Source organism: Triturus cristatus, chromosome 1_1 (assembly GCF_964204655.1).
Source record: "Triturus cristatus chromosome 1_1, aTriCri1.1, whole genome shotgun sequence".
Taxonomy (NCBI): Eukaryota; Metazoa; Chordata; class Amphibia; order Caudata; family Salamandridae; genus Triturus; species Triturus cristatus.
In genome coordinates, this window is record NC_140579.1 from 157,546,225 (window position 1) to 157,559,710 (window position 13,486).

General features: G+C 46.6%; 1 protein-coding gene across 4 annotated transcripts in view; it reads left to right on the forward strand.

Moving 5' to 3' along the window:
- The window catches only part of LOC146869886 (vesicle-fusing ATPase), a 1,522,848-nt gene that overhangs the window by 243,368 nt on the left and 1,265,994 nt on the right, over positions 1-13,486 (forward strand). For all 4 annotated transcript variants that reach the window (XM_085623863.1, XM_085623829.1, XM_085623831.1 and 1 more), the window contains exon 2: positions 6,035-6,120. In XM_085623863.1, coding sequence (XP_085479989.1) covers positions 6,035-6,120 — 86 coding nt within the window. The remainder of the gene's footprint in view (positions 1-6,034; positions 6,121-13,486) is intronic.

The following is a 13,486-nucleotide window of genomic DNA, read 5'->3' on the forward strand; positions in this document are numbered from 1 at the left end:
CGATTGCATCACCAATTTCCATGCGGGATATGGGGCGATCCAGATCGAGCCGAGCGGCGGCGTCCACACATGGAAGGTGGCCACCCTCCGCATCCAACAGATCCGTAAGGGAGAGGGATGGGGTTCGGGCCTCGTAGAGCTTGTGGTAGTAGGCGGCAAAGGCTTGCGCCATTTCCAATGGGGCACGTCACAGTGACCCGTCCGGTGCCGCTATTTCAGGGATTATACGATTCGCCCTAGGGTACGTCGCCAGGCGGTGAAGGAGCGAACCATTCTTGACGCCCCATCCATACACCCTGGCCACCGAGGAGCGCCAGTGGAGTTTGGCCGCGTCCAGCGACAGCTGTTTGATCTCCAAACGGAGCTGGGCCAGAAGTCTCGTGTCAGAAGCATCTGGGGATCGGGCCGAGGCATGTTCGAGGCGCAGAGCCTGTGCCTCCCGCAAGGTAATCTGTTCCAGCTGGGCTTGTCGCTGGAGCTTGAGTTGACCCTTGGTGACCCCCCTAATCGTGGCCTTGCCCGCCTCCCATAGGATGCCAGGGGAAGACACGGAGCCCTCATTAGAAAGAAAGTACTGTCAGCTCCTGGCTCACTCCTTCCCGAAACCCTTGTCTTGAAGAAACCAGGCATTAAACCTCCAAGTTTGTCGGACTGAGGCTGGGGGACCCGTGCGGATCATCACTGGCGAGTGGTCAGAGATACCTCTCGGAAGAAGCGAGACGTCTTGAATCAGCAGACAATCTGTAGAGGGAACAAAGATGGCGTCAATGCGTGCCTGTGTGTGGTGCGCTGCTGAGGTGTGCGTGAATTGTTTACAGTGAGGGTGCCATAAACACAAGGCATCGCATAGATCTAGCGACACGGACCAAGACCTCAGCTGTTTGACCTGTGCAATTCTTCCAGGGGATGGAGGGCCTGTCGTGTCAAGGTCAGGTGATGAGACCGCATTAAAGTCACCCCTGAGAAATGTTAGACCAGTGGGCAGGGATGCCAGGAGGTCAACGGACTGAGCTAGAACCTTCGTCTGCATCGAGAGGGGGAGAATAAAGGGACACCGGATTGAGCGGGTTGCCGTTTAGCGTGCCACTGAGGGCCACGTAAGTGCCCTGGGCGAGTAATGTGGGACCAGTGGGCAGGGACGCCAGGAGGTCAACGGACTGAGCTAGAACCTTCGTCAGCATCGAGGGGGGGAGAATAAAGGGACACCGGATTGAGCGGTTTGCCGTTTAGCGTGCCACTGAGGGCCACGTAAGTGCCCTGGGCATCAAGAGTCGTCTGGACAGTCACCAGAGGAAGGGAGCGTTTCACCAGGATCGCCACCCCTCAGGAACCCCTTGTAAAGCCCGAGTGCCACACTCTGTCATAGCCGTACCACGCTAAGAAGGGACAGCGATTACCCAGCAGGTGGGTTTCTTGTAGGAGTAAGATATCCGCCCTTAAGCTCTGTTCGTATCTGAGGACAGCCATGCGTTTCAAGCGATCCAAGAGACCATTAACGTTTCATGACATAATGCGCAGGGGGGCGTTTATCAATGGTGTGTCAGGCATGGCGCTTGGGATGTTAGTGGGACTACAAATCTGAAAGGGGAGACCCAGTCCGGCTGCCTTATCGGGTGTACGTCAGGGAGCTTTGTGGATGCTGGTGTGGCTGAACCAAAACAACCAAAACATAAGGAATCCGCCTTTTCGATTGATGAGGTGGCTCAGGCAGTACGTGCGATTAAGTCTGGCAAAGCTTCGGGACCAAATGGTTTCTCGATTGAGCTGTACAAGTTGAGACCAGATAAGATAGCTCCTTACCTACATTCAATGCTCATAGATAGTAGGGACAAGAGGGCACTTCCAGTAGACCAAAGAATTGTTAATATAGTGGTCATTGACAAAGAAGGCAAACCCAAAACTCTTTGCACATCCTATAGACCGATTTTGCTGCTCAATGCTGAGCCTAAGATTCTAGCTAAAATGCTAGCTATACGTCTCGTCAAAGTAATTGATACCCTAGTACAACCTGACCAGTCCGGCTTCATGCCCTGCCGTAACACCGCCCTCAACTTGCGTCGGCTCCATGGGGTGTTGGGTAGGGTACCAACTATCATGGAACCCGCTGTCCTTGTGTCATTAGATGCCACCATGGTACATGGTGGAGTGGCCGTATCTCTTTGCAGTTTTGGATAAGATGGGATTTGGTTCCCAGTTCGTGAGTTGGATCCGACTGTTATACACAACACCCATGGCCCAAGTTGTAGTGAATAATCGTAAAGCAGGAGTATTTGAGCTCGGCCGTGGAACGCGTCAAGGGTGTCCACTGTCGCCACTTCTCTTTGCCCTGGCTTTAGAGCCGTTGGCAGCATGGATTTGCAGAGATCCGATGATCTGTGGTATGCGTTGGGCCCCAGACTGGGAGGATAGAATATCGTTACATGCAGATGATGTACTGCTGTACTTGACATCCCGAGAGTCTCTTTGATATGTTTGCTCGACATTCTTGTCATATTCAGCAGGTGTTCCCGATTTACCATAAATTGGTCTAAATCTGTGATTTATGTCTTGGATGGCGAACCGCCAACTCTTCCGCAAGGCTGCCCGATACAAATTGCTATAGAAGGCTTCCGGTACCTTGGTATACTCATTACATTAAGTGCTATGCTCCGGTTCACTCGTAATCTCCTGCCACCTAGTCCGAGATTAAAGAGCGATATAGATCACTGGAAAGCTCTGCCTCTTTCCCTCTTAGGTAAAGCCGTTCTTTTTAAAATGATGGCTTTGCCACATTTTCTTTACGCCCTGCAGAACGCAATAGATCCTGTCCCCAAATCATATTTTAAAGAAATAGAAGCTCTACAAAAATCTTTTATGGGACGGAAAACATTGGATCGCATTAGCGAAACTCACCCTCAACTGGTATGATGGCGGCATCAGTCTTCCTGACATTAGAAAATATTATTGGTCAGCTCACCTGGCTGTGATCAACCAGGGGACGTATGGTCGTCATGACGACCCTGGATACGCCATGGACAGATGGCTCCTCCCAGGTGGGGACTACAGTAGAGCACTCTATTCCAAACCCCGTGGATTCCCCCTTACGGGTCCGACCGCACACTCAGTTCAAGTTTGGCATGAAGTGACTAAACACATGGGGTGGGACCGCAGGCTCACACTGGCAACTCCCGTCTGGAATTCTGAAAAGCTGGGGAGCCTCTGGCAAACTAAGGGTTTGACAAGTGGGATCTTATTGGCATTTCCCAAATTAAGGGCCTCTGGGTCAAGAGCGCTATCCTCTCATTTGCAGCTATCCAACAGCAATATAAACTGGCTGGTACTGAACACTATAGATATCTGCAGATTCGGCATGCACTCCAGACTCATATCACTAGTAGGTCCCCCCCTCCCAAAGCATCCCCTCTCGAGGATAGGATATTGGATGGCCATCTTCCCGAGAGGTCTCTCGAGGATAGGATATTGGATGGCCATCTTCCCGAGAGGTCTATCTCATTGATCTACAAAAAACTGATAAATAATATGGAGGACCCCCTTTCAGTCCCTTAAGGACAAATGGGTCAAGAACGGCATTGAATTGGATGACGAAGACTGGCAATCAGCGGTCACCTCCCCGAGGGAAGTGGCGGTCCAAGCTAGGCTGCAGTTGGTGCCGCTAAAGATTCTACACAGAATATACATCACTGAACCAGATATGGTACGGATGGGCAGAACGGATAATGGTGAGTGTGGATGTGGGGAGGTGGGTATGTTTATCCACATAATATGGGAATGTGCCTATATACAAGCATACTGGCGAGTCTTGCATTAGGGGTGGGCGGAATTTGCGTAATCGCGTTACGCAAATCTCCGCGAAACGGTAAAAAATCTCCGCAAACACGCAGAAATTCCGCGAACATGCGGAATTGCTTGTTCGCGATACTTTTTTCCTGTTCGCGATCGCTGTTTGCGTGCTCGGGGTGAAATATCTCGCGAACACGCATATTGAGAACGCGAACAAGCAAAAAATTTCGCGAAGTAGCGGAATACAAGCAGATTTTTGGGCAATTTTGCGTTCTCCGCGGAACGCAAAATTACCCAAATTCCGCAAATTCCGCGAGCGGAACGGAATTTACCGCCCAGGCCTATCTTGCATCAAACTCTCCGGGATGTGCTCACAGTTGACTTGCAGCCCAAAGCCCGCAGATGCCGTTTAAACATTTGGGAGCAGACGGACCTCACCCTTCATACTAAGCAATGGGTGACCCTGGCTCTAATGGTGGCTAAAAGAAACATAGCACAAAATTGGGGATCCCGCCAACCGACAATGCTTGATAAATTGAAGGAGGATTTGGACTGGTGTATGTTCCGTGAAAAGTCAGTATATGTAGCCAGGAGGTGTCCCGGGAAGTGGAGTAAAGTATGGGGGCCCTGGAACTTGTATAGAGGGAATATTTGTATCCCACCAGCATCACAAAAGGACGATGAGACTCTTGAAACCCCCTAATTGTCGTATATTGTAAATTTGTATTTGATTCACTGTAGCCCATGTGGGAGATATGGAGGATGTATAATCTCTTGCTCATGTAGCATAATGGTATGTATCGTTGATTTGATCATAATAAAAAGAAATATAAAAAATAAAAGGTAGAACAGCAGGTCCCTCAGAAGAGCTCAGCCTATGTCACACTTTTAGTGGAATGGGTAACACGCAGACTGAAACGTTCAGGAAACACCATCAATTTATGCATTTATGGTTCACTGTCTATTCAGTCAGTTTGTTTATAGTTCAGTGTAGCACTTCTAAGAGCTGATCCACTGCAATGCAGATTGAATGTGTTTGCAGATAAAAACTGTCTCTTTGCAGACTTTTTTTCACACTAGGGGATCAGGAACTTGCTTGGTCTAGATCTGTTCTCTGTATTTCAGATCCAGGGCCTTTCAGACCTGTAACTACCCTGTTTTTAAGAGCCCTTCTTTCAGACAAATGGTCCAGGCTTGAGATGGTCAAGGTGAAGGCAAAAAAAGGAATGTATTCAGTGGGAATCTGTAGAACAAAAATCCTCAAAAAATGTCTACATAGACACACATACATAGACTTCGAGTCAGCCCTCCTTGGCCATTGGTCTGTTGAATGTCATTCAAATTCTTCTGTCCATTTTTTCCTTTAAACGTCCACTTTCATACCGTCTTTTGTTTTATTTATTTATTTTGTCTTGTTTTGTTTTAAAGGCCCAGCAGCTCAACAGCCAGTGTTGCAGGGCTCATTGCTTGCTGTTCATTTCAGCTGCAGTGCACTGCTTCTTATGCAGCCATTGCTCCTAATCTGGGATCCCATTTTGGAATGTTATTGTACTTTGTGTATGATAGCTTTACCATAACCATTCCACGAGGACCATAACACTTAGCAGCAACATATTGCCTTTGTTGGATCAATGCAATAAAGCACAGTATGTGTCATACAATAATGGCTAGTACTATCCAAGGTAACGTTACAATATGGCCATCTAGTTCTGTACTTACTGACCACCCATTTTGGAATTGCATTGTGCATAGCGTATAATTGTTTTACCATCCCTAAATGGCCAACACTTTATTTCTAAATTTGGAGGCCATGTGGGAATTTTAAAACAATAGTACATAATGTACATTAACATTCCATAATGGACACCTGCCACTGTTATTTTTTACTTTTTTTTATTGCAAGCATATAGTGGTCTTATGTAGGCAACTGCATTTTTCATACCATTGTTTAAAAAAAAAATGTATCTTGCATATGCCTGTTGAGTTTGTATGTGTGTTTCATTGTGGATGACGAAGTTGGTGAATTGAAGAAAGAGTATGAGTACAATACACTCCCTCTAAATTTTGCAATGCATCTCAGACCTAAATTATTAAACATTTTAATCTTTTGTATGACAGACAAATGTTCAAGTATTTCATCATTTTTCATGGGTCCCATATATCTCCATCTTTGGACATGTGCCTACTGGGTTTGGACATTTTGATCAGCTCTTATTTTATTATTCATTAAAGTTTCCTCTTTTTCTTCCCGCAGTCTATGCAAGCGGCGAGGTGTCCTACAGATGAACTATCCTTAAGCAACTGTGCAGTAGTCAACGAGAAGGAATTCCAGTCAGGCCTGTGAGTATATAATTTCTCTCCAACATATAGTTACAATCTGCTAAATATGTAGAATATATTCCATATTAGCGGCATTGTCTGATGTGAAATATGTCAATTTCTATGGTCATCGTGAAGTGCATATTGCAGAGTCGAGCAGTTTCTGCTGTTGTGGGTTTGTGGTGTCTTTTTGCATCTACAATAAAGCTACTTCATGTCAGTCCATGGTGTACGTGGTGGTCATGATAATGGGGAAATCAAACCAACAAACCCTGGAAAAATGTTTAGAAAGTAACTATGAACACAGGATTTCTTTTGTGCAACCTCTATTGTATTAGTTACTGTGTACATGTTTTAACTTTCTTGGTTTGTGTTTGATAACTGGCACAAAATGGCTGATGGATAGAAGCAGCACAAGCTTACATTTTCAGCTGTGGCTACAACTTGGGAAGAATTGTGCCATGAACGTTTCCAATTGTACTTTATCTTTACATCATCAGACAGTTGCATGTGATGCGTGGCATCCATTTTACTTCCAGACTTCCGCCCGTTAGCACCCAGAGGTCAAGTTGGTGCCATTATGTACTTGGCAGTGATTTCATCAGAGTGAGCTGTGTGTGGCGCATGGTCTGAAGCAGTGTGAATTCAGCAGGACCAAACAGTATTTCCAGTTGGGTAGTGACAGCATCCGAACAGTAGACTTCGCATGGAAGCAATGTCATCATTTCAGCTTAATCGTGCCTTTCTTTGTATGAACTACAGAGGAGTCAAAAATGTTGAAAAGAAGTCTGGTTCGTTCTCGACAGTAACTTTGGATCTTATGTATTTTTATACTACCTTGTTATTAAAGTTAATTTGTTGTGTATTTATGGGTTGCACGTTTGTCACAACTTAGTGTTCCTTACGGAAGGTAGAGAAAATAGTTTCCCTGGAAACATTCAAAGAAATTGTGACTCTTACTCAATAGAACGTTTTTTACCAGCATATTAAATGTTGCTTTTACTAGATTTTGAGAGCAGAAATATACCAAGGATTCCAGAGCTGTTGATAGGAATTGGTGAAGGGGGGAGACTAGAGACGCCCATAAGATGTCAGTAGAAATGATTGAATTGCACTTTGGGCCACAGAGAACTGTGGTACTGGGGAGACAGATGATTTAAGCCAGGGCACAGCACAAAACTGAATTTGAGAGCATCACCTTTCACATACATGTGTTGGACCTGTGAGAAGTGACCTTGCCATGAAATTTTTTCGGTTCCATCTCTGGGATTGATATTCAGATCTGGTTGGAAAATAGCACCACCATCCATTACATCAAAATACAGGGCAGTGTGGGTTCGGGGACTGTTGGACCTGGCCCTTTTGGCAGGTTCACCCCTAAACTTTTTGCATTTATCCTGGCTTTTTTCCCTATGTATTGTTAGTAGTTTTAGGCCTCTAAGCACTTTAGCACTGTGTCCCAGTGTAAAGTGTGTGCGCTCTGTGTTACATGTAGTGAGACTGGCCTGCCCTCCCATAGGAATGCATGGGGGATATGTGTGTCCATGGTAGTTCCTGATGTGAGAGGAGTGCAGGGGCGAGTTTGGTATGTGCGAACTCGTGAGAATAAATGCTGCTCAATGGTGTGCGCAGATTTATGGTGACTGGTGGAGAAGTGCCACTTCTAGAAGTTGGCATGTCTGTGTGCTGTCTGATGTGAATTGCCTGGCTTGTGATTGACAGGAGCTGAGAGGGCTGGGGAATTCCAGGAGCCAGGGTGAGTCTGCCCGGTGGTGAATGGAGAGATCTGCATGTAGATGGGAGGGAGGAGTTGCACCTGGGACCTGAATAGGGCTGGGCCTTCCCTTCACAATGCTGGCTCCACCTCCTGTGGTGCGTCTGTTGTCCCTGGCCTGTCCTGTGAAAAGAGAGGGGAGCTGGGCAAAACAAAGCGCTCCTGAACCAGTTGCATCTGGTTCTTCCCTGCCCTACAGTTGTTGAGACAAAGGAAAATGTAGTATAAAAGAAGGGGCTGTGACCCCATGAAAATGTTCTTGTTCTGGACTTGAATCTACCAGGGGTGTGCTGCTGCTGCTGGGGCTCAGGGGAAGGCTTGCCTCCATGGGCCCTGCCCTGCCCCTGGATGCCTGGAGGTCTTTCCCTTTCTGGGAGCTGTTTTGCTCCATCTTTGATGCCCAGGACCTCTTGGACCCTTTTGATTTTCCTTTTACTTTGCCAAGCCTTGATGCTGGCCTAGCACCCTGGGAGCGCTTTATTTCCCTTGCAGCAAGGTGCTTTCCTCGTCCTAAGGGAGAGCGCTTTATTTATTCCAGGAGTGCTTTGGTTCCCTTTTGCAGAACCTCTGCCAGGATCGTGGGCTGCGCAGCGCGGTGCCTCTGCCCCTTTTCCGAGGGAATCCCAGTGCAAGGAATTCCCCCAGTGATGCTGTTGGAGCGGGTGCCCACCCTGTGTTCTTGTTAATGTGGCCTTGTTATGGCCGCACGCTGTAATTAATGGAAAGCGGGTGCCCACCAAGCTGTATATGCCGCAAAATTGATGTTATCCAACGCGGGTGCCCACCCCGCATTTTACGGAGTTTTGCGGGTGCCCACCCCGCTTATGCCGCTTATTTGAACCCTAGCGGGTGCCCACCCCGCCTTAGGTAATTATTTTTAATTTACGAGGGAGCCTACCCCTCTTACTGCCGAAGAAAAAGAATCACCGCCGCGGCCCACAGGAAGCCAGGCATCCTTGCCCGGGACGTGGGTGGAGCCTGCGGTGCAGCAGGAAGTGTCTACTCAAACAGGGCTCCCGTGCGCTGTTGGGAGCCCCGGTGCGCTCTGAAGAAAGTCCAGGCGGGAGCCCACCCCGCACTGGACGGCGCCAGGAAAGAAGGAGGCAGCCTGGGGCCTCGCGGGCCCCATCCGGAAGTCCCTGTCCCGAGACGGGGGACCGGGTGAAGCCTGGTGCAGCAGAAAGGCGGGGCTCCCACAAGGAGGGAGAGCCCCAGCGGCAGAATAGAGAGACCCGCATGGACGAGACCCCGCGTCCGGGGCTCGGGGGGGGGGGGGGGGGGGGGGTTCCTGTCAGTCTTAATTCCTGAGTGGCCCCACTTGGCAGCGGGCCGCTCCAACGAGGCCCGCCTCGCTTCTACAAAGGGGGCAGTGACTTGGGGGCATAGTTGATCTTCAGAGCCTACATGGCTCCAACGACGGGGCATACTTGTTCTGAGAACCTACGTGGCTCCAACAAAGGGGGCATGGTTGTTTACAGGGCCCCGTGAGGCTCCAACACTTTGCATATTGATTTTCAGAGCCTACATGGCTCCACCGGTGGGCACACTTGTTTGTATTTCAAATTATCTTTATTGAAATTTTATGCATAAGCGGAACAGGAGCTGGTAACATGGTGTGAAGCCACAATGTACATGAAATGGTGCTGCAACCGATCAATAACCAAGTGTCAGCAATAGATGTACATCTTAACAGCGAAGTAACTCCTTAGGCACCAGCTCAAGAAAGGAAGAAAGGAAAGAGTGAAAAAAGAAAGAGTGGAAAGGAAAGCCGGAAGAGAAGAGAGAAAGGAGGTAAAAGAGCTTATCTAGCGCCTCGAGCCCCATACTTAATATAACATAGTTCAACAAATGGCCGGCCAGGACGGTTTCCTTAGAAGTGAAGCCCACATAGGAGCCCTCGATCAAAATGATGAAATCATGGCGGCTTATGAGAGGCGAAATATTCATCCAGGGTAGACCATATACTTCTCGTGGAGGTTTTCCAAGGAGAGTGTTGCAAGACAATGTTATCTGCCCCTCTAAGGTGTATGACCAAGTTCAGCCAGCAATTGTAGGAGGCTTTGCTAGTATCCTTCCAATTGGTGAGTATCATTTTAACTGCAGAAATCAACAGTAGATCAAGGAGAGCTCGGTCCCCCTCCGACTTCAAATCCACCTGTAAAAAAGCAGTTACCACGGACGGTAGGGTCCTGGGGAGTACACAGTTAAACAAATTATTCAAAAATAAGTAGACCCTATCCGAAAAGGGTTTCACAACAGGACAGTGTAAGATAAGGTGAGGCAAATCTCCTCTGTCTTGATTACAATTCCAACACACGTCATCTACCCGGATCCCCGTGGAGAACAGCCTAGCCGGTGTCCAAAAAGCCTTGTGTAATAGCCAGAATTTCGTTTGAGATAGAACTGGGGAAATCTTGTTGCGTGTAACTGACCTCCATAACGGGGACCACAATTCTTCGGTTAGCTGATTAGCCGAAAGCAAGTTCCAGTAATCGACTACCTTAGAAGTAAGCTTGGAGGATTTTGGGCGGAAAAATTGGTAAATCTGGGAGACCTGATGGCCAAGCCTATGAAGTTTCGCTGCAAATGTGGGTAACGATGGGGAACTAGGAGACATTCTGGATTTCGCAATGGCAGCCCTCACTTTCAGAAAGTTATAAAATTCAATGTCAGCTAATTGGAAGCGCGATTGAAGTTCCTTGAACGTCAGTGGGTATGCATTATTTTCCAATTGATGAAGAAAAAAATACCTTTTTTGCACCAGGAGTCAAAGAATAATGGTTTACCATTGTAGAGGAACTTGGAGTTCAGCCAAAGCGATTCCATATTGGAGCCCTTCATACTGACATCCATGGACCTATCTATTTTTAAGAGAGCTAATTTAGTGTTCTTAAAGATGGACCTAGAGTGAGTGGCGACAAGACGGTTAGCCGTGAGAATCGACAGATGGTGTATATTATTGAGGAGGGCCCCTTCTACTTCCAACCACACAGGTACATAGTTATCAGGAGGAGAAACCCAAAGTAGGCCTTGCTTCGCCAAAAAGGCGAATTGGTAGAGACGAAAGTCAGCCAGGTTAACGCCCCCCAGTGTCTTGTTCAGCCTCAATTTTCGAATGCTAATTCTGGCTTTTTTACCACGCCAAAGGAAGGATGTTAAAAGAGTATCTAATTTATGGTGAAAGGAGTCAGTTAATATGAGTGGCAGCATACTTAAGAGATAATTAACTAAAGGAGTAACCATCATCTTGATAGTCTCAATTCTCCCCCACCACGTGATGAATTTTGGGGACCAGGCATCTAAAAGTTTCTTAATTTTCTGTAGAAGGACCTTTTCATTTTGATACAGGGTGTCCATTATGTTATTTCCAAATTCAATCCCTAAGTATTTAATAAAACCCGGCTGCCATGTTAACCCAGAGTCCCCCAACATTTCGCTAGTGCAAAACACGTTTAGTGGTTTAACTTACGATTTGTCTCTATTGAGTTTATACCCGGAGTGTAAAGAGTATAATGCAATCGTTTCCATTAGGGCTGTAATGGAGGAATCCGGACGTTCTGTAACTATCAAAATATCATCCGCATAAGCGGCCAGTTTGACTCGCACGCCATAGATGTCAATTCCTGTAATATCTGTGTTGAGCTTGATGGCCTGAAGAAGAGGTTCCAATGCCAAGAGGAAAAGTGATGGAGATAGAGGGCATCCCTGTCTGGTGCCCTGATAAAGAGGGAAGGCCTCTGAGAGAGACCCATTGACAGCTATACGGCCAGTCGGGTGTAGGTAAAGCGACATAACCATTTTAATAAAGTCCGGACCCAAGTTAAAGAAATGCAGGCACCGTTCCAAGAACGCCCAAGAGACTCTGTCGAAGGCCTTCTCGGCGTCTAACGTGATGGCAATAGAGGGTTCATGTTTAGTTGCAGCATTTTCTAATACATGGCATAACAGACGTGTGTTATCATTGGATAATCTGTTCCGGAGGAACCCCACCTGGGAATTGCTTATCAATTTATGAAGGACCGAATTTAGTCTGACCGCCAGAATTTTGGCGTATATTTTGCAGTCGACATTTATAAGCGAAATAGGCCTATAATTTTTTGGGTATACAGGGTCTTTCCCCTCCTTGGGAATAACAACAATATTAGCTTCGGTCATTGAATCAGGCGTGTGACCTGTGTCGGCAATATGGTTAAAAACCTGCTTCATAGCAGGACCTAATTGGATTAAAAAGGATTTATAGAAGGATGCCGTGAAGCCATCTGGCCCTGGCGCTTTATTATCTTTCAAGGACCTGACCGTCTTTTCAATTTCCGCGCTATTGATTTCCATACTTAACATGGTAGAGTCTACTTCTGATAGTTGTGGCAAGTTAAGATCACGGAGGAAAGCAGTGCACTTCTCAGTGTCAAAAGTCTGATTATTGGAATATAGGTCCTGATAAAAGTGTTTAAAAGTATTGAGGATGCCGTTGTGTGTGGTATGGGTTTGGTTATTAGCATCCTTAATTGAAGAGATGACATGCTGATTTTGTCTATGTTTAAGATATGAAGCTAAAAGTTTCCCTGCCTTGTTGGCCTCACATAGGTTCAGCACTTTAAATTTATTAATCCACACCCCCGCGCGTTCACTCAATATCTTATTGTACTCGTATTTCTTCTGTGTTAAGGTCAGCAATAGAGTAGGATCGTTGAAAGAGGCAATGTGGGCAGACTCTAAATCTCTAATTTCTCGTTCTAGCTGGAGTAGTCCTTGGTTCAGGCGTTTATTTTTATTTTTGTTTTTATAGCAATGACTAGCCCCCTTATAGTGGCCTTCAATGCATCCCAGTGTATATTTATGTATCATACACCTTGTTATGCCCAAGATATTCTGAGATGGCCTCAGCAATCTTCTTTCTATCCTCAGGGTCTGATAAGACATCATTGTTAAACCGCCATCGTTTGGGAGTTTGTTCCTTGTGACTTCCCGCTAATTTAAGAGAGATGCAAGAGTGGTCAGAAATCAACCTTGGGGCTATATCAGAGGACTCAATGAGGCTGGTGTATGCCCCCGAGACAAGGATATAATCAATCCTAGTGTACGAGTTGTGAATGGCCGAATAAAAGGTATAATCCCTTGTGTCTGGGTGCTGGAGCCTCCAGGGATCTTTGAGATTAAATTTAGAACAAATAGTTGTGAGCACAGCGTGTGAGTTCGTAGGTTGATAGTGGCAGTTGGACTGCCTGTCAATTATCGGGTCCAGGGGAAGGTTGAAGTCTCCTGCCACTACTATAAGATCTTCCTGGGGAATAGTACCTAACCTGTCAAACGCTGGACCAAAAGGAGGGGTCATCCGCGTTAGGACCATAAATATTGACCACATGTAATAAGTCTTCGCCTCACTTCAAGTGAGTGATCAAAAAACGACCTTCATTGTCGTGTGTGGAGGATTCTAGCGTGATGTTGGCAGATCTCGAAATCAAGGTTATGACCCCTCGTTTCTTCTTATCTGCTGGAGAGCATGCCAATTGCGAAATCCAGTTACATTTAATGAGGTTATTGTCTACTTCAGAAAGCTTAGTCTCTTGTAACAACACAATGTCACTTTTGGTCTTGGCTAAATACTCTAAAACC